Consider the following 22,237-nt stretch of genomic DNA (forward strand, 5'->3'; position numbering starts at 1 on the left):
GGTGAAAAGCCTTCGTGATGGATTAGTGAAAATTTTCTCCCTAATAATGGGGCTAATTTGGATGAGTTTCCTTGGTTATCTCATTTCTTGAACCTCGAATCTTGGTTTGTGTTTAGGTGATAAAATGAATTGCCTGAAAACTGCTGTTAATGAGCCAACTGTTTTCTAAAATTGGCATCTCTGCGAACATTTCGTATTACCTTTCCGAAATTTTAAATTTTCCTAAATGTCTATGATTAATAACAATTCAACTATCATTTGAAATTAAATCATGAAGTTTTACAGATATGACACAGCAAAATAATGTAATGAATTTTGTTCAGTTTTGTTAAGGCATCATCGTGTCCTTGTAACCTCACTCCTAGTAACCTCACTGCATTGTCAATGGTCAAGTTTTTACTCGGGGCAACCAGTTGCCCCTCCTAACTTCCATTGTTGTGTTATCAATATCTTGTAAAGCAGTCAATGAACATAGGTATGTACCAGTATATCTATGGGATTCCAACAATACGTTTTATTTTGCCTGTCTAAAGGGCAATATATACACTCTTTCCAACAAAATTGCTACAGAAATCAGCCAGTGTGATGCAATCAATTGCTATCAACTAAAATTTCTGCCGTCCAAGACTAAAATCAACCAGATATTTGGCAAAATTATGGAGCACTTTGAAAATAAGTAATACTGGGGCATTAATTTTGGTGGTTGATTAAGGCAAAAGATGACTGGAAGATAGAGTAAATCTTCCTTGATAGTTGAAATTACCATTGGGTAAGCTCAGTGATGTAGGACAGACAGTAACTACGTCACACATTTCCCTGAATCCACTATCCCGCTCCCATCAGCCCCTGGCCCTTCCCTTTGACACTTTTCGTCTCTCCACGATCACCCAACAGGCTCCAGGTACCACAGATCATGGATCTAACTATGTTCATGTCACAGAGACCATAAATTATTCGCTTTGAAGGGAAGTATCAAGTTACACGAGAACAACAGAAACTTGCTTCAACACTCCTCCTTTCGTGCCAACTGACCTTATTCAACCTAACTGCTACATGAGTTACATTGGGTCAAAAGTTGTATAACGCAGTGGTGGCTCATGAGTCAAATGTTGGGAGGGGCACAGTCCACCGGGAGGTCAAAAGTTTTGAATATTTTGTGCATTTCAGTGAGTTTTTCAGGCAATCTAGAGACCACTAATAGGCAAAACAATCACTAACTTGATTAACTCAACTACAATTAGGCCTATTTACAGTAAAACAATTAACTCATAATAAGTCAACTGGTCACCAAAACAAGGTATTCTGCAACACTACAACACCAAGATTATATGGCCGCCGGGCGGCGCGGCAATGTCAACTCACTTGATACGTGCTCTGCGCATGCTCGTGCGGCATTCCAAGACTTCCATAAGGCACGAGCTTAGGCACGCCATAGCACCAGCAGCCCCCACCAATACCACTCTTCATTTAACTGCATGGTGATAGATTGGGACGTTCTGGCCAGTGCCCCGGGGCTACAAATGCGAGCTTCCTGCGCTATGTTTGCGTGTTTTTCCTACGTTTTTGATGTATGTGATTGAAAAAACACCTTGGTTAATAGATGTATAATTACAATTGAATGGATATATTAATTTTTTTTCCTTTTCCAAATATTTGGGAGGGGCGGCATCCGAGAGTCCTTAAGGGCAAGCTGCCACTGGTCTAACAATGACTTTCAGTAGTTGGTATTGTAACTTTATCAAGATGAAATATTATTAATACATATTCGCGAAATCCTAAGAAGAACAGCACTCATTTTTTCCAATGGTGTATAACATTGGTCTTTCCTTGATATTTTAGACCAAACGCGACAGCTCTGTTCCTTCTAATTATCGAGAAAATGACCTTTTATCGTGTCCCCGAAAGCAGTTTTGTGGGTAGGCAACCCGAAACACACATTCTCATTTTTACGCTATGCATGCGATAAATGACGCGAAATGGAGATGTTTTTCAGTCAAAAACGTGTAAACCATACCTGAAGATGTCAAGGGTAGTCACTAGGATGAGTTTATGCTCTTTTATGCCATCGCCGACTATATTAACCATGTTTTCGTCTAAGAAGAAATCACTGAAGTTTCTGTCGAGGCATGTGCCGTTTGGAAAAAAAAGCGTCTATTTTAGTAGTTACGTAAACCAGAGTACTTCAACTCATCTTACGCTACATGATGAAAACAATATGGGAAATTAAATCCTATTGAGTGAAACAGTATTTCAGAAAACATAGGATGACTTATTAAAGTCTTTTACTAAAGAGTCGTCGAAACTATTTGATGAAGCCTTCTGCAAATGTTCCAACTTTCCCATTTGTGTCTGTCATAAGAAAAAAATGTTTCTATCCTAGAGTACCAGTTCCTTGTGGAACAGCGAGGTCGAAGAATAACCTGAATTGGAACTATTGACAACCCTAGGTCAAAAAATGCAAGAAAGGGCTAAACATAATCATATATCTTCATCACGAGGTCTTCACAAATTGCATTCTTGCATTAATACAGATCTTCAACTGGGAGAGTGTATTAAATTTCTCGGTGTCCATATTTGACCCACTTTTGAATTGGTCCTATCACATTGAGAACCTATGTAAAAAACTAAACTCTGCATATTATTTATTGTCTATTGTTAACCTTTTTCCTACTATACACGTATATATACGTGTGGACGTTTCCTGACCCGGGAGACGACGGCCGTATATTTACGTGTGACATTTTCCTAGCCAGGAAAACGAACGCCGTATATGTACGTTTTCTAGCTCTCCCCCTTTTACGACGGTCGCTGGTTTACGACGTCTTTGTCTCGGGACCCGGGTGTAGGATTTACCCTCGGAATCCGGGAGCAGGTACCCGACCCCTCCTCTTTTATAATCCCTCTTAGCGGTAAGGGACAGCGGTCATACAATGGTTTATCCAGTCAGGTTTTGAAATAAATATTTGTTCATTTCTCAAGTAAAATAAACTAAGAATCGAATTATTTGTCTTTTGAGCAGTGTTTACAATTTTTAAACGAAATTCTATGATAAATATTAACTTATATCTCGAGTTATGTATAAAAATCAACATGGAAATTGTTGCTGTATTAAATGCGTTAATATTGGCCTTAGAACTTCGATTAAAATTTGACAATGCTCAGAAAAAAATGAGGAATTAAATTCAAAGTCTGTAATTTACGTGCCGGCAACAATTATCCATTTGCTAAATACACATAAGCAATATATAAGTTGACCGCAAACTAATGCCACAGGTATGGTCATAAACCCGGAAAGGAGGGAGCACAACTACTCTCAGAGTCCGAGATAATGCGAAGTCTTAGCGTGGAGGGGTCGGAAAAGGTTTAGCAAGACCCTTCTTAACGAATGCCCTCCAAAAATGCTCCGTGCCACGAGAAAGAAGAGTCTCTTGGGGCTCAGTACAGCAGTGGTGCTAAGACGAAAACTCCGCCGTCTCGAAAGGGTTAAACACTCACTTAGTGTTGAAGTGCTGAAAAGTGTATACACCCATGTCTCGTATAGCGCAAGGGATGCGTTCCTTGGGGTCTTTGCGCTATACGAATTTGCGTTATACGAGAGCGTTTTAACATAGGGAAGATAGGGATGCGTTCCTGGTAGCATAGGTCTTGGGTATTGAATTTCCTCTAAAACATCTATATTCCCATAAAAAGCCTTAGAAAACATTATTTCTATAAATATTTATAGTTTAAAACATCTATAAAGATAGTATTCACGCATTCAAAGACTTTAATATCGTTAAAAAAAATTCTTACGTGCTTTCGAAATTCCGTCATGTCGTGCGGGTGGGCTAACATCTGCTATCTCAGGGGATCGTAATGCGTTGCCGGCAGTTGATGATTTTTCAAACTAGTCTAAAAACAACTATTGTGTCACCCAGGCCCTTTTGTCGCTCATCGAAATGACAGGAAAATGCTACTTTAAATGCCATTTCATAGCTAGCGGAGTTTATGAATGATAAATCATTTTAATTTGAAGTCCTCCGAGTCATGAGCAGCTACGTGAAACAGTCTTTAAATGCCTTGAAACCTGACCCAGGTTTTCCTTCCCTGAAAATGAATGAACGAGAATGCATTCTTTTCCAAAAGAATATCGTCTCATCAACACTAAAAACTAGTTGAGGGGGAAAGGGGAGCCACTTTCAATAACAGCTTGGAGTTCATCAGAAAATGTTGTGGTGGCTGCGCTATCAACACTTGCAGATTCACCTGATATCGCCGCACTGAAAATACCAGCTTGCCGTTTAAATTCTGGAACCAACCGGAGCTTTCACTTAATGTCTCGGAGCGATTACCACTCTCGTCTTTTTGTACTGATTCACCATGAACTTTCCGTATGTGTAGACCGCTTGGTTGAAGTTGGTGCGGCTGAGGTCAAAGATATTTTAGCTTCGTCTTTATTCAGAATAAGGCATCGTGAGTTTAAACTTCCGCGCAATATCGCTTTGACGCTCTCCATTTTCAAAGCAATTGACCTCTCTCAAGTCCTCTTCTAGGTTAATGGTTTTTCTTGATAAATTCTTGATTTTTCTACACGCATTCCTATTTTTTACCATATTCTCTTGGTTTTTACCCTGTATGGCTCTATCTAAATCACCTTCTTCTGCTGAACTGTATTCGTGAGACGCAGATGGGCTATGACTGCGGGGAGGGAACGAAGCCATTGTGTTTAAGACTCTATAGCGGACCCTTTTATGTGTTGATGCTATTCATGCGCAACTCGGTCACCACTCCATTTCTCCCCCGTGAATACCGATGACCTTGAAGGCTTTAGCGTAGACTCACTACCTGGAAGGCAATCGCCCGGTAACCTACGACGGCAAAAATACGTCTCAAACCGTATTGCTGAAAAAAAACTCTTTTCCACTAGCCCCACGCTTAATTAACGATCTAAATTATTTATTATCATTCTGTTAAGGAGACAAGATAAATCTTCGGTAGGCCGGCTATCTAGACCCAATGACGAGTAATACTTTTGGCAATTGCGCAGCAATGAATTTCGATTAATATATAAACAAAAAAGAAGATTTGAGGCAAGAAATAATATTAATATGCGTAAATTGATAGAAATTTCGTGTGTACTTAGCGCAAGTTCACGTTTCATCACGAGAGCGTTTAAAATTTTTGATTAGGCTACACTGCGTTGCAATGTTTCCCCGAGGAACGAATTTGCGCTATATCGAAATTGCGCTAATCGAAATTGCGCTATACGAGACATGGGTGTATTATGCTTATTTTTATTCTCATGTATCATATGGTATAATTATTAAGGGTTCATCATCCTTGTTAGATAAAATTTTTATAATCCAAAAGAAGATAGTAAGATCCATGTGTAATGCCCAATTCAGGAGCCATTGCCGACCTCTCTTTATAAAATTAGACTTGCTTACTGTGCCATCAATCTATATTTATTGTACTTTGGTTTTTACTTGGGAAAATTTATCTTTGTTTAGTAAAAATGAGTCTTATCATAAACACAATACTAGACAGACATCCGATCTACATGTTGTACACCAAAATTTTAAGGTTTCTTCTTTAGGTCCAAGAGTGATGTGCATCAAAATGTACAATGCCCTTCCTAGGCATGTAAAAAACATTGAAAAATTGTCTGCTTTCAAATACCAGCTGAGGAAGTTTCTTATGACAAAGTGTTTTTATACTGTGGATGAGTACTTTTCGTAATGTTGAACTGCTGTGCCTTTGTGTGTGATTTTTTTTTCATATCTTGACCTGTCCTATGCATTCATGTAATGTCTCCAGGATAGAATAAAATTATTATTATTATTATTATTATTATTATTATTATAAATAAGAGGCTTAAGCTCAAATCATATGAATCAACAGTTGTCGTTTTGGAATGAAGGTGAATACTTTTGAGAATACTCAAGTAGATGTGGAAAACCGTGACGAGAGGTGCGCCAAGGATGTGGTATTCACCAAACCAAGAGAAAGAAAGTCCATAGTCAAATTAGACTTGATTAAGACTGCCATAATTCACCAGAGATATTGTGTAAGTGGGGGGCTGCAGTACACATTACATCCACTGTACTTAACACAGCTTTAAAAGGGGGAATAATAGTTCAAGAGCAATAGAGCGACATAAAGTTAAGCAATATAGTTCTTGGCTATAACAGGACGAACACCAATACGGGTTGGAATGGTGGTTTCCTACGAAAATTGGAAGAAATGTGGGGAAAACCTATGCAATTGTCTATTTGCCATCTGCATTTCATTGAGTTGCCTTTTCAACCTCTCTCTGCCCACATGGACCGCACTTTTCCCAGCCCGTATTGATTCACCGCTAACATAGTTTCAAAACTGCCTGAATGTGAAAAGCTAACGGTGGTGTCATTTCATCTCATAAGTTGTGACTTGCCAAACGACAGCCCAGAAGAAATCTGAAACCTTAATAAGGAACTGAAGTACTTAATCAAGATACCCCAAGCCATTGCGTCTGGAATATGTCCAGAAGGGCTCGTCACTATGATTCCTGGAAAACTAAATAAAGCCCGTTGGTTGACCACAGCTAACACAGTTCTTAGGTCATACATTTGGGCTAATAAACCCAGCAATAAAGTCTTCGAAATAGTAACATTTATATAAAAGGTCTACATAGTGATGCAATGTAGGATCAGGACTCAATCTTCGTTCGCCGATGATGATCGTCACGTCTGTGAGACCATTCATAGATATGGATACTTGCCAAGGAAGCACCAAGCAGTAGTTAATTCATCCATCCAAATAAAAGTGTTTCCCGCACTCCCAGAAAATATTCTAATAGTGATAAGTGATCGTCGTCTGACTGTCCGACAGGAGGCACAAATTAAAATTCTTAGAGCTATAGATCACGAAGCAGGTAATTTAACCTGGATCCGCCCAATGTAACATAAATGTCACACCCTGTATCGCTCCACTGTAATGGCTCTTGCATCGTTCGGGCACGGTATATTGTTGTGTTTTATACCTTATAAGAAAGAGGAAGCTAAGTGCTTCAATTCAAGGTAAGAATTGTCAAGTGAGAGTGAAGACCTATCCTTTGAGTGCCCCTGGTACTTATGCGCCTTCCCTAGACACCAAAAATGGACGTTCGCTTTGTGTAAATATTTAATTTTTTCATTAACTATATGCGCTACAGCGACAATTTTTGGTATGTATCAACATAATGATACAAAATTATTAATAATACATTAATATGTTTGGTATTGCTTTCCATTTCTGTAATATACTCTGATAAATGTTACTGTGACATAAATGTCACATTGGGCGGATCCCTATGCAAATCTTCAAAGTTTCGAATTTTATGCTCTAGTTAGAATTTATTCCATTTTCAACGTTTTTTCCTTCGTATTCCCGCCAAAAGACTTATTATTTATCAATTAGTCGATAAATTTGCATTTATTAACTTTTATTCCGGTAATTACTTTTGAATTAATTTTTTTAATATTAGGGATATCGATAGCTCAGAGATATTACACTGTGTGAAGCCAAATAGCTTCCGGAAAACGAAGACTTTGACGGAGTACAATATACCTTGAGCTACCAGAAGCAGCAATTGTCACTGATGAGGACATTGCAGATGACCAGGCTGGTGGACTTGAAGAAAATTTAACGGGAAGACAAATTCGGGCAAGAGTGGAGCTTGTTTTGCAGCTTGATAATGATAATACTAATGAATTTCAAGAGAAGTCCTGAAGTATTTCGGTACCAGTTAGATGTAAGGAAAAGGATTCGAAGTCAACGAAGCTTACATCACTTCTCCAATAGAAAAAAGTAAGAAGAGAAGCTGCCAATTTGCGACAAGAAGGTCATTTTGTAAGAAATAGGTTATTCCCCGAAACAGATCTTCCTGAATAGAGGGAAAAATTAGGTGTAGAAATTTTTTAAATAGTTTTTTCGGATGACATTCTTTTTTCTCATGGCAGAATGAGATAATTATACTACTTCTATTGTTTTTTCATCTTCTAGCATCAGTAAAGAGGAGATGAAAATTTTCATTGGGATTTTACTGTTATGAGGTTGTAACTGGTTTCCATCCAAGCGATGCTCCTGGGAAGATTCTGGGGGTGCTCACAACTCAATGGTTACCGTAGCCTAGCGAAGGAATAGGTTCTTTGTGATGAGTAGATACCTTCACTGTGCAGACAATACGATGCCCGACATAATAGACAAATTGTGGTAGCTTCGCCGTAGATCACTAAATTGAAAGAACGTTTCAGAGGGATTTTTCCCACTGAAAAAACTCTCTTTTGGCAGGAGTATCATTGTGGAGTATTTTGGTATCCATCCTTGCATGTAATTCATTCGGCGGAGGACAATCAGTTTTGGTGGTAATGGTGGAATATTATTCTTGACTTTTGGATGTAGCTGTTCACAATCAGAAGCTGTTCACAATCTGTTCACGAGCGAAATCTGGTCATTGCATGTCACAATTAGAGATCAGGCGTGTAATAATGCAAACATTACTGACCATACATCGATGCAAAGGCAAGTATAGCCGCCGTACTACTTCATTTTCAACAGAGGCAGACAGTTAAATATGTTACGATGCTAATGATCAATTAGTCTCAAAAGATTGCGTCGCCGTGCTGGAGAACATTGCGCTTCCGTCAAATGCACTGCATGCGATGCATGAAATATGGACAAATATTGCTTTACTACTTACCACTCAAAATGGTACGTATACACCGGCATTGAACTCTAAAGCAATCTTGAGTTTATATGAAATAAATTGTTTCAATTTTAATTCAATTTTATAAGGTATTACACCCTTATATGTTGTGAGAATATTTTTCAAACATGTATATTTATTCTATGTATTTTCCAAAATTGGGAAATGCATTTTCAACTATTTTACTTATTAGCCATGTAAAAATATTATTTAAATGTACCTTCAACAAATCCTTTGATTGTGTCAATTCAAGGTTCTGTAATTTCATAACACTCCTGCCGAAAAATTTACATAAATTTAAAATAATATTTCTTGATGTGTATTAGACAAGTTTATAATATAAACATTATAAATTTAAATATACCCCAAACTTGTGAAATAGCATTGAAAAAATCCAAAACACTTCTACATCTTAAAAAATCACAATTTACATCGAAAAATTTATGAATCGCGGGCAAAGGAACTCTGAAAATTATTGCTAAATTTTTAAACAATTTACTTTAAATTTAAACAAAATCTTGAAAATAGTGTACGTAACTAATAATATGTTTTTCTAGTGTTTTTTATCATTTAAATGAACAGTGCAGCTCAAATGCGAAATATATTTGCTTTTTCTGGGGAAATATTACCTTGCACCAAAAGACAACAGATCCGCCCAATGTGACATTTATGTCACAGCCTGTATCTCGGAAACTACACAACCGATCAACGAAATATTTTCAGAATGTAGTAAAAATGAGACCCTCACCATTCCCCTAGAATATGAATTATTAATCTCAAAAAAATTATTTTGGGCGGATCCAGGTTAAATTATGGCATCAGATGAAAAATTATTTCCCATTTGAATTTTGAAGCCATTAATTACGGAGAAATGATTCATTGGGAAAGCACCAATGTTTCTATTATCATGCTGCAAGTTGTGAGGAATATATCAAATTAAGAAATCGTTGAAAAACTGTCGCTTCCTGAAAATACTTCGCCAGAATAGTCATTCGCCGTATATCTCCACCACACTTTGGCAGTGGAACGGACAGTGAAGCTAGTCTCCGAAGCGGCTTCCCATGCATGCGGCAATAATGCCAAGGATGGCGTTAACATATCCACATGTCACATTTGTTCTAATTCTTTTTTAATTCTCGTCCATGTCATCTAATTGTCGAAGCTATCGAGATATCTTTGGGCCCAGAAAGTCACTCACCTAGCATTTGTCTTCTAGAAACGGAGAATTGAAGCAGGTAGGCCAAAAAAGGTCTGTTGGTGAGATGGAGTAGGGATGAAGCACGCTTCAATTGTTCTCGTGTAATTTGATATTTTCCTTGGAGGACAATGATTAATGGTCTGTGTGATTTCGGAAACATAAAAAAACAACAGAGACACTGGCTGATGCACAGCTGAGGGTGGTTTTCTGAAATCTGCAACGCAGTTACTTTTGACGTGGTTATTATCCTACTGCGCTGAGATTCCCCTGCTGATTGTTCAATCTCTTGGGAAGAGTCACTCTATGTGACTGTCGTATTTTGCCTTTTTTATTTTCCACAGCTGAAATTCTGCTACTTACCTCTGCGAGAGCTTTCAAACAAAACGGTTCATGAGTTGGACAAGAATTGCAAGTGATGGGGCATTCGAAGAGAGAATCAGGACTCTTTCCCGAACACCCTTATGGGGCATTGTTGCATTCACTGAAGCTATTATTTAAAATTTCGGATCCAGATCCGATGTCTTCCACGACTTTGGATCCGATGTATCCAATGAAGGGTAATATCCGCAGATATTTGGATCCGAGGTAATCTATCCGACCATCCCTATTCTTAATATGTTTATGACCGTAGCCTTTTTCACGAATTATACTATTTGAATTATACATGAATTATCTATTTTCATGAAACCCGTACTATACTTCCCAGCATACGTAAAGACTTTCAATTGGAACTCATTAATATGGTTGTTAGAATTAAGGGAGTGGTCATGAAAAACTCCTCGGTCTTTGAAAACATGTCGATACCTCCCCTGCACAAGCGCTCAACAATCGCCCACCAAATCAAATCCATTCACGTAGTACTACAAGGGCTACTAGATGAGCAGATTTCATTCAGTGGGTGATTGTTGAGTATGGAGGTATCGCTGTGTCCTTGTGAGGGTAGTACCATTCAGGGTCTAATTAAATGAAAAGAATGATTTTTTTGTGGTGCTAGGAGATGACATTACAGGAGTCCTCTACCTATGAACATTCTCCTTACAAATTTTTGGAGGAGTGAACATTCAAAGGATTGAAGCGAACCAAAAATTTCAAATTTGGTGCCTTCGACGTTGGCCGATGCAATGTGGTGTGTCATGGAGGAACTCGCACTTTGGGAATAGTCTTATCCAAGTATCAATTAAACTGTTGTGAAGTTAGAAACTGGGCAGTGTTTCTCCCACTTGCCCTTCCCACAGACAGTGAATTTTTTTAGGCTGCAGGTGCATCACACATGGACCTAGATCAGTTCGTCACCATCGTGAGTTAACGCAAATTGTAATGCAGTGTTGCATTCTTCAGGATAACACTTCTTATCGAAGCTTTGCTCTTGTTTTTCAACTTATGTATATGAACAAGGTCTCAGAACAAATTTTTTTCGCATGTCGAGTACTCAGTGCATACTTCTGTGTTTTCATTGGCAATAAGATTATGTTTCGTTAGAGAGATAGATTCATTGGAGAAATGTTTAGTGTCTGATATTCATTAACATTGTGTATCCATTCCTCCTTTCTCAGGTGAAGATGATGGTGACGCATACAGCCAGTCAATGAGTGATGAAGTTACAGATACTCAGGAAGAAAGTACGTCAATAATGATTCTCTTTTTTGAGCATGTTTACAGGCCTTTATTTTTAGAGAATGGTTTTTAAACATCTTTTGCTTCAGTTTCAGAGCCCTTCAGTCAAAACGAAGGCAGCAACTGCATAATTGAGGAAGGAATAAAGCTCAAGCCCCAAGTGCCTGAGACGAGGTTAACTTTTCCTCTCCACATTCAAGTTGATGAGGTGAGGAGCTTTACCTAATTATTGATGCATTCTATTTATCATGCGGGTCATTCCATTTCAAATCAACCAGACCATGACACCCACCGACTCGGATTTTCATGAAACTTGCCATGGTCATACCTTCTGGTATAATTAGAAATTGTGTACAATTTTAGCCTCCAGTTGTCAATTGTTGATGAAATATGAGCAATTGAAATTTGGGCGTGACCCCTAAAGTGCCGCAACGTGCAACGTATGGTGATTTTTATTTTCATCCATTACTCCATTCCTGTGAGATGAAATGACATGATTTTTTTTCTAAAGCTAAGTGGTCCATAATTATCCCACGATTATCATTAAATATTCACTGCATGAAGTAATTCAGCTGCAAAAAAATAAAGTTTACAAAAAAATCTCGGTTGTACCATTTTTCATTGTCAGCATCCACAGGGAAAGGCCATGCGAATATAGACTCATGGTTCAGTTTAAAGTAACCATTAATGTTACCATAATTAGCAAAGATCCTGATGAAAAAAAATTGTGAGTCCGATGGAAAAGATGGAAAAAAGTCCGAACCATTTTTTATTCATAATTATTTTCTTTTATTTTGGTGACAAGCAACTTTTTTATTTCCATAGCTTTCATGTGCTGAAAGTCAATGCTATTCCTTTCTTTTTCATCCTCTTATCCTATCCTCAACCTTAAATTTTCTCCTTTCCTATGTTTTAGCTCCCCTTCTACCCATATTTTGCCTTCCAACATGAAAAGCATGGAAATAGTTGTGTTGTATCATGTACGAAAAGGCGCTGTTAGTTTAAGAGTAAAAGTTATGGTTAAACTTATAATAATCTTATAATGATGAATAAAGAGTGGAAGCATTTCAGAGTGAGTTAACAATTAAGAAGCCACTCAGATGTCCGTGATATTTTTCACTATCGGATATCGTATAGCCAAGTATACATTATCTACAGAAATTTTAGCTAATAATGAACATACATGAAAAATCCTTGAATAAGTGATTGGTCATCAGTCCTTAATTATATCACTTTTTAAGAAATGCACTGTTAAATATAGATATTAATCAGCATTAGTGCATAGTTTTTATGTGTTAGTGAAAGTAAAAGAAATTAATGTTAAAATATTTGTAGCAAAACCCCAATTATCCTAATGATGGGTAATGATGGGGAGAGGTGGCACTAATAATTGGAAAACTCGAATAATCCACACTTTTACTTTAGTTTAATGTAATTTGCATAATTCATGTAAATCAAACAATTAATTATTATTATTTATGCATATTGTCTGATATATTAGGCTGGTTTCTGGAATTGTTCACAGTCATCTTTCCCCGATTGCAATCTTTTTAGTGGCAATAAGGTGATTATATTCTTATTCCTACTGCTCCATGTAATACCTTGTTTCCGAAAACCACGCACCCGTATCTGCGAGATTACAAATTCAGAAAATTGGTTTTCACAAAGGCTTAAAAACAGCTCCGCAATGTCGGAAACTACAAGTTGTCATGCACCATGCCGCATAGTCGTGCTTCACGTAATTTGCCCAGCATGCAACTGCTGCGTCACGCGGTTCTGTGATCCCTGAATGCGATTGCGCATAATGATTTTTAGATAACATGAACACAGACCTACTGTGAAGGTAATGGGTGCGGAATAACCACATCACGCAGTGGTGGTTATAGGAAACCAGAGGTTTTGACAATTTGTCAATGCAGGCGAGTGCCTGGCTATGACTCTTACTATCTCTACTTCCACTTCTCCCACTGCCTTCACTTCTACTATTCCCTTCCTCTCCAGTTTGGCCTTGACTAGTCACAGCGTTAATATGACCGAGTGCGATGAAATCTCCAGTTCCTTTGGGCAGTATTAACCGAATGCAAGGCCTCAGCAATAATTGCACAGTTGGGATATGAAATATACAAATGTAGATAGTAGATAACATTTCTCTCAATTTGTGAATTGTTTTCGAAGAACCTTCTAAAATTAATCAAGAGTTTTTCCCGATGCTTATCATCGTCTGCGCCCTAGAGCAGATGTCCAAGTGAACTTGAAACATTCTTTGTCAGAAAGTAAACAACATAAGTCCCTTTTACGAAGAGTATTCTAATGGAAATAATGAGGCGAGTGTAGCCTTGCATTAAAATGCAAATATCCTGGTGCTTTTGCGTCCGATTAATTTATTTATAAAGATCGCGGAGAACATTGAAGAGGGATATGTAGTCATATGCCAATGAGGACGATTCTGGTTATTTAGTGACATTATCAAAGAAAATTTCAACCAAATAGTAAGAGTAAATGTCCCTGAATTTTCTGTAGATTCATAGAAAATGCTAACAAATGATTGTTTACCTTGAGATTGTATTTATAATGGTCGATACAAGTGCATTTTCGGCAATGTTCAATTATGAGTAGTAATCTTCATTATTACTGTTTCATTCCTGGACGTCAAAGTATGACTTTTATTGTGCCAGCTATAGTACTTTTTCATTTATCTGGCTAAAGAAAGTTTAGCTTAATGTGGTAGCAGGTCATTTGGAGGAAGAATGCGGGCATATCGTGTAAAACTGTGGGATTCGGATGCAAACATATGAATCAAAATGCAGAAGATTTTTTCCCGACTATCCGGCTGTGGTTTATCTGGGTTGTGGATTATCCGTGCATGATTTTCACTCTCGCTCAATTTTTTCTGCGATTTTTATCATCACTGGTCAACAATCCTAGGATTGGTTTCACGCAGCTCTCCACACCTTCAACTCCTTCCTTCCTTCAACTCCATGCCTTCAGCTTTTCCCTCGACAATTGTCTTCATCAGACATCATGTCTCAAGATGTGGCTTAAGGTTGTTCCGTCTTCTTGTTAGGGTTTTCATGAGGCTTCTCTTCTCTCCTACTCTTCTCAGGACTTCCTCGTTACTAACTCGGTCGAACCATTTGATCTTCATCATTCTTCTGTAGCACCACATTTCGAAGGCCTCTATCCTTGCTTTCTCCGCTGCGGTCATTGTCCATGCCTCACTTCCGTATAGAAGCATACTCCAAATGTAGGTTTTTATAAATTGTTTCTTTACTTCCATATTTAACTTTCCGCTGTAAGCAGGTCTCTCTTTTGGTGGAATGCTCTCTTTTCCTGGGCTCTTCTGCTGATAATTTCTTTCTTACTTCTCCTGTCCCTAGTTATCTTGCTTCCCAAATAACTGAATTCATCCACCTCTATCAGTTTTTGCTTCCCTATTTTAATGTTAATATTGAATTCTTCTCTTCTGCTGCATACTAATATCTTGGTTTTCTTCGTGCTTATTTTCAGTTGATGTCTACCCATTACCCTACCCATATTAATCAAAATATTTTTCCAATCCCTCTCTGTTTCTGCTATAATGGCTGTGTCATCGGCAAATCTTAGCATGCTAATTTTTTCTCCGTGGATATTCACTCCCAATGCCTTTTCTTTGATTTCATTAATGGCTTTCTCAATGTAAACGTTGAAAATTATGCGTGACATTGTACAGCGTTGTCGCACACCTTTCCTAATTCTTGCCTCTTCACAGCTGGGCCCTGATTTTATCACCGCTACTTGGTTTTTGTATAAACTGTGGATAATTCTTCTGTCATTGTAAAGAACCCCAATTTCCTTTAGGATTCCAAGCATTGTGCTCCAATCCACGTTGTCAAATGCCTTCTCTAAGTCCACAAACGTTGGCTTGTTCTTTTCCATTCTCTTCTCTATGAGCAGTCTAAGGGCCAATATTGCTTCCCTCGTGCGTTTGTTTTTCCTGAATCCAAATTGATCCTCATCCAAGTACTCTTCTGCTCTTCGTTCTATTCTTCTATAGATGATCCTTGTCAGTATCTTCGATGCATGTGTATTTAGGCTTATGGTCCTAAAATATTCACAGTTCTCCACTCTTTTCTTAGGAATAGGGATTAAAATTTCCTCTCGAAGTCCTTTGGTGTATCACCTGTCGAATAGATTTCACTAATGATTTTTTTATAGCTGGTTCAATGTCTTTTCTCCTGAAATTTTTAATTAGCTCTGCAGGAATGTCATCAATGCCAGATGCTTTATTTATCTGAGGTCTCTTACAGCCGCATCAAATGTTTTTCATCATCCACTTCCCTCTCGTTTTCGATGGCATTCGTTCTTAGGCTGCTTCCTTTGTACAAATCATCCAGATATTCCTTCCATCTCTTCCCTTTTTCTTCGTTTTCAATCATTACCGTAAACTATTGATTTTACAAAGTCAGTGGGACTGGAAAATTGGCACTTCGTAAAATCGAGTTTCGTAATTTCAAACCTTTTTCATAAGTCACGAAAAAATGTTTGCTTTTGTTTCTTCCGCCCTTTTTTGTCTTTAGTGGTCTTATTTAAATGTTTTTGGTGGTTATTCTCGGTATTATTCATAGAAAAGGCTTTTTGTTATCGATTTATGCTGTGAAAGATCGTTAAATAATTACACCACCATAAAATTCCTATTTCTCGTTCATACTTCAACATCAACGATCGGATCGCTTAAGATTTTCCTGACCAGTTTAGAAAACGTAATCAAATAATGAATTGCAAAGTTTATTATAAGAATTTAATGTTATAAATTTGTGGGTAGGAGCGAATAACAACTATTAAGTTTGCGTAAGATATATATTTGTTTCCAGCACCCACGGAATTTTAGCGGCAGCCGCCCTAACCGCCATTTATGTCGTCCTCTATCGCTCAGTGACGAGAAAAAAAAGAAAAACGAGGGCCTCCACCCGTTTCCAAAATAACCTTCGTAACTTAATATTTCGAGTTACTCCGTATTTTCAGTTGAATGTGCTATCTTTTCCATTAGTTATTTTCATTGAGATTCAGTTACGATTATAAATTACGTAGGATATGATTATCTTCCTTTATATCATCGTAGTTGAAGACGTCTACGATGATATAAAGGAAGTAATCAAAAAGGTAAGGGGTGAAGAAAACCTAATTGTTTTAGGTGATTGGAACGCTGTCGTCGGCGAAGGCCAGGATGGAAGAATAACCGGAAAATATGGATTAGGAAATAGAAATGAAAGAGGAGAAAGGCTGTTAGAGTTCTGCACAGAACACAAATTAGTGGTTGCCAACACTATTTAAGAATCACATGCGAAGAAGATACACATGGAAAATGCCAGGAGACGAAAGAAGATTTCAACTAGACTATATTTTAGTGAAGCAGAGGTTTAGAAACCAGATTAAGGACTGTAAAAGCTACCCGGGGGCAGATATCGACAGTGATCATAATCTAGTGATGATGAAATGCCATCTGAAATTCAAGAAATTGAAGAAATCAGCAAAGAACACCTGGCAATTAGGGAAACTTAAGGAGCCAAAAAATCAACAGGCCTTTCAAGAAGTAGTGGAGCGCAAGATAGGACTAGATCAGTCTGAAAACTCAGTTGAGAATAACTGGACTACCTTAAGAAGTGGATTTCAGGAGGCCGCTAGAGAAGTTCTAGGGATAAGAAAATGTGTTAAGAAAAAGCCATGGATCACGGATGAAATCCTAGACCTCATTGAAGAAAGGAGAAAGTATAAGAATACGAATACTGAGGAAGGACAGGCTTGCTACAAGAGAATAAGGAACGAGATTTGCCGCCAAGCAAGGAAAGCCAGAGAAGCGTGGATGAGGAACATATGTGAGGACGTACAAAATAACCTTGTAAAAGGGAAAGTGGAAGCGGCCTATAGAATAGTGAGGAACCATTTCAAGGAACGAAACACAAAATGTAATAGCATAAGGGACAGGAATGGAAACATTCTAATTGAAAACGAAGACAAAGCCGAGAGATGGAAGGAATACCTGGAGAAATTATACAACGGGAGCAAACTTAGCTCAAAAGTTCTCGAAGAGGAAAGTGAAGTTGAAAAGGATGATATTGGAGCAAGCATCTTAAGATCGGAATTTGACGCTGCAGTAAGAGACCTGCGAAAGAATAAGGCCCCAGGAATAGATGACATTCCAGCAGAGTTAATAAAAAAAGCAGGAGAAAAGGTCTTAACTCAACTGTATAAAACTATCTGCGATATGTACTCAACAGGAGATTTACCTAGTGACTTCGAGAAGAACATCATCATTCCCATACCCAAAAAGAAGAGAGCTGAGAAGTGCGAAGAAGTTAGGACCATAAGCCTGACGACACATGCGTCGAAGATTATGACAAGAATCATTTACAGGAGAATTGAACAAAGAGCAGAAGAATTCCTGGATGAGGACCAATTCGGATTTAGGAAAAGCAGGGGCACAAGGGAAGCAATTTTGGCTCTTAGGATGATCATAGAGAAGAGAATGGAGAAAAACAAACCAACCTTCATAGCATTTGTCGATTTAGATAAGGCCTTTGATAACGTGGAATGGAATTCAATGCTTAGAATTTTGAAAGAAATCGGCGTACTCTACAATGATTGTAGAATTATTCATAGTTTGTATAAAAACCAAGTAGCTGTGATCAAATGTGGACCAAACTGTGCAGAAGCGAGAATAAGAAAAGGGGTGAGACAAGGTTGTGCGCTTTCCCCCTTAATTTTTAATGTTTACATAGAGAAAGCCATCAATGAAATCAAGGAAAAAGCTTCAGGTGTCAATATCCACGGAGAAAAAATTAGTACAGTAGACTCTCGTTAATACGAACAACGTTATTACCAAGTTCTCGTTATTACGAAGCAACTCGTTGCTCCCGACGAAAAGGCCTATCCAAGCTATAGTAAAAGAAACGTTATTACGAAATTTTCGTTTTTACGAAATTACGAACCTCAATCCCGGTCCCAGCGATTACAAAATGAACTTTATTACGAAGTTCCACACATAAGCAACGGTATATTGGTGGAAATTCACTACGATAAGTTTTAATAATCGCGCCGCGTTTAATTTCTTCTCGTGTTCTGTGCTCAAGAGCGTCAGTTATGATTCTTTATTCAGTTTATACTCTACATTATATAGTAAGCTTCATTCCTGTGGAGTCGTTGTGACCCTCTTAACCGCTCGTAAATTGGACGTATAGTCTTCTTACTCACATTCTATTTACGAATCTTCAGAGGTACGAGCATTCAAAATTGTCAAATTTCGGGATTTAGCGCATACGTGCAATGCAGTGTTGCATTCGGAAGGATAACAGCACTTCTCGATTCCTTGCATACAGTCCGGCCGGCGAGATTTGTCCGATGACGGCACAATAAAAGGGGCAGATAACCCTGGGCCAGAACGGTTTACAGCCAATCGCTGTCCCCCGAACGCACCTAATACACCCTTGCCTAGTCATACAACGTCAAATGCATAAGGAGCATTGAAATAAGCTTGATCCACCCAAACACCTAGACCATTCTTCCTATCATCGGACCACTCTCGGCGGCCGGACTGTAGGTTTATCAACTTAGGAACAAGGTCTTGGGACGCATCTAGTTCGTATATCGGACTGACTGCGTTCGGGAAAACATCAACCCACAGATCGCATCATACCGCATTCTTCTATCGAGAAACTGAAACGTATTTTCCTATTTATATATATTTTCACGTAATATAAACTCGTTTATTATATACTGTTTTTTTTCGACGATTCCTTAAAGAAACGTTCTTACGAACTTCGTTATTACGAACCTCCGGTTTTTCGGTCCCGTGGACTTCGTAATAACGAGAGTCTACTGTATGCTGCGATTTGCTGACGACATAGCAGTCATAGCCGAGACAGAGAAGGATTTGAAGAAGACGTTGACAAACATGGAAAGGACAATGGCCAGATATCAGCTGAAAGTCAACAAAAAGAAGACTAAGATATTAGTTTGCAGTAAAAGAGAGGAGGCTAAAACAAACATCAACCTAGGAAAGCATAAGCTTGAAGAGGTGAACGAGTTCTCTTACCTGGGAAGCCGAATTACCAGCGATGGACGGAGCAAGAAAGAAATACACAGTAGAATAGAGCAGGCGAAGAGGGCTTTCTACAAAAAGAAGAATCTTCTTACAGCTGAAAATACTAGCATAGAAGTAAGGAAACAATTCATCAGATGCTACATATGGAGTATGTTTCTCTATGGAAGCGAGGCTTGGACGTTGACAGCAGCAGAGAAGTCAAGAGTGGAAGCATTCGAAATGTGGTGCTACCGAAGAATGATGAAGATAAAATGGATTGACCGTGTGAGTAACCAGGAAGTGCTAAGGAGAGTAGGAGAAAAGAGAAGCCTCCTACAAACATTAAGCAGAAGAAGGGACAACTTAGTTGGCCACATTTTGAGGCACGATGGTCTGATGAAGACAATCGTTGAAGGACAAGTGGAAGGGAAAAAGGGCAAGGGACGGCCCCGAATGAGTTTTATCGGACAGGTTATAAACGACGTAAAAGAGAATAAATATGTAGCTATGAAGAGATTAGCGGATAGGAGAGAGAAATGGAGAGCTGCGTCAAACCAATCTTAGGATTGTTGACTAATGATGATGATGATGATGATGATTATCTTCTGGCGAATATTTGAAGTAAATTCTGTTTGAGTTCTCCGTTCGGATACTGTGCTCCGTCATCTTAGCAGACATTGCTACGAAAGACTTAATTCTTCATCAGGATCATATTCTTCATGCCGGGTGTGAAGTGCTATGTTCATATAGTATTTCTCTCTTCTTTTATGCCGACAGGAGCAAGGTTCCAACCGGAAAACGACAGGAGAAACATCTTCCATTATCGGAGAAATAAAGAGAGAAACTTTATTATCCGCACTGATTTTTTCCTACAAGAGATGTTTCATCATTTCTCAACTTGTGTGAATTATTGGTTCACTTGCAAGAATTCCCAAAAATGACACGCAAAAACCTGTACATTCACCTCATTTAGTTTTCGTGTCCCTTTCTCCGCCGTATTGAAAGTTATGCAAAGAATCATTGACGTAGAGAAAAGATTTTCTTAGCTTTAGCACTAAAAAATAGTCTCGCCATAATCGTGGGTGTCAGCAAGATCAGCAGAAGGCCGCGGGAGGAAGTAAACAAAGACTTAGGAAAGAAAGATCTCTCGGCATGGGAAAACGGGGAGACGCGCGAGAAGAAAGTTCATGGTTAGAGTTAGAAGTGCGTCTTCATTACGAGTAGCATGAAAAATAAGTTTGTGGTTAATAGAGCCCAATACTTAAGATGTTTAAGTTGTTTACTCAGGAAGGCTATTGTATACACGAAAAGATACTACTAAAAAAATCTGTTATTTTTTTTCTTTTTGCCCTTCTCCATCGCCGCTTCCACCATGGTTTCTCACTTGCATAAATGGGAATGAAATTGGGGACCCAACTTGTTAGCCAGATCAAAATATCTTAATTTTTGGAGGGCAGCGTGTACTTCTTTTTTATTTAGTGGAATTACTTCCTCACTTTCATCTTCGTCGTCACTGCTATTCTGACTAGTCCCGGCCGCTGCTTATTCCGACCTATGTACCGGCGTCTCATTGTCGCAAGCCCGGAGATCATCAACAAGGGCAATATAATAGTTTGATGTTGCGCGCTGTGCTCTTCCTGCTTTTTCCAAGAATTTTTCAAAATCATCTTTTAAGCCTCTAATCTCCTCCGCGATTTTATCCGCTGCAGCTTCCTGAAGGTATTACATAACGAATCAACCATAGCCGTGATATTTTAGCAGTAGAATTACTAGTAGGCTAGTTGTATCAATCACCAACCTCGAGAACATCCTCATGATGCGCTATCAAAGGGAATCCGGCCGATTTCCAGCAATTTGCGATTGTAGTGGAGGAAATAAAGTACGTCATTGAACCGTGTTCCTGCAATGAAAAATGACAATTTTATTAACTTGGCCATTTTAGCTAAGTTAACAAAATCGTTATTTCTCATCGCAGAAACACGGTTCAGTGACATACTTGAATGCCTGATTGGCAGGAGTGCGATGCAAACAATTATTTTTGATGATGGCATTGATTGATAGATTTTCAAAATGCAGTCAGAGCGGAGGGAGGGGCCAGCGAGGGTGAGCTCGTCGAGGAAAGGGTCCCGGATTAGGGACCCTTCGAAGTGCTTCGGCAAAAAGTAGTCAAGTAGTCTTCAAAGTACGTTCACAGCAGCCTCTCTTGCGAACGTACCAGGTACGTTCACAGCAGTGCAAAGGTTAATTAGGAGTGTACGAAATACCCCGCACGACCTTCCTGACATGTTAAACTACGAAGTATTGTCGATGCGATGTTTACCAATAGGCACGTAAATAGGGGCATTATGTCAGTCGCGATATTTTACTTAACTCCTACTTCCCCTAATTTCCCACCGTGAGGTTTTAGGCGAACACTTTCTCTCCAAAGTTGCACTATCATTTATGATTTCACACTTTTGATGAACCACAGTTGGAAGCGCTGATTTCTTTAGCTACATACGCCGGCGTAACTAGTTTTGTTGACAAATATTTCGCCATAGTTCGTATAAACGAATGCCTTTCGCTCCTGGGGACCGATCAGGGGTTCGTAAATTCGAAACATTTCGCAAAATTGAAACTTCGTATAATCGAATAGCACCATGTATTTACCATAGGCTTTTCGCCA

At 38.6% G+C, this 22,237-nt stretch overlaps 1 protein-coding gene across 2 annotated transcripts in view; it reads left to right on the plus strand.

The window, feature by feature from the left end:
• Positions 1-22,237, plus strand: part of LOC124170568 (mitogen-activated protein kinase kinase kinase 7-like) — a 131,036-nt gene that overhangs the window by 55,971 nt on the left and 52,828 nt on the right. For both annotated transcript variants that reach the window (XM_046549368.1, XM_046549367.1), the window contains exons 7-8: positions 11,456-11,521; positions 11,606-11,724. In XM_046549368.1, the coding sequence (XP_046405324.1) occupies positions 11,456-11,521; positions 11,606-11,724 (185 nt within the window). The remainder of the gene's footprint in view (positions 1-11,455; positions 11,522-11,605; positions 11,725-22,237) is intronic.

The sequence above is a fragment of the Ischnura elegans genome, chromosome X (genome assembly GCF_921293095.1).
Source record: "Ischnura elegans chromosome X, ioIscEleg1.1, whole genome shotgun sequence".
NCBI classification, from domain to species: Eukaryota; Metazoa; Arthropoda; class Insecta; order Odonata; family Coenagrionidae; genus Ischnura; species Ischnura elegans.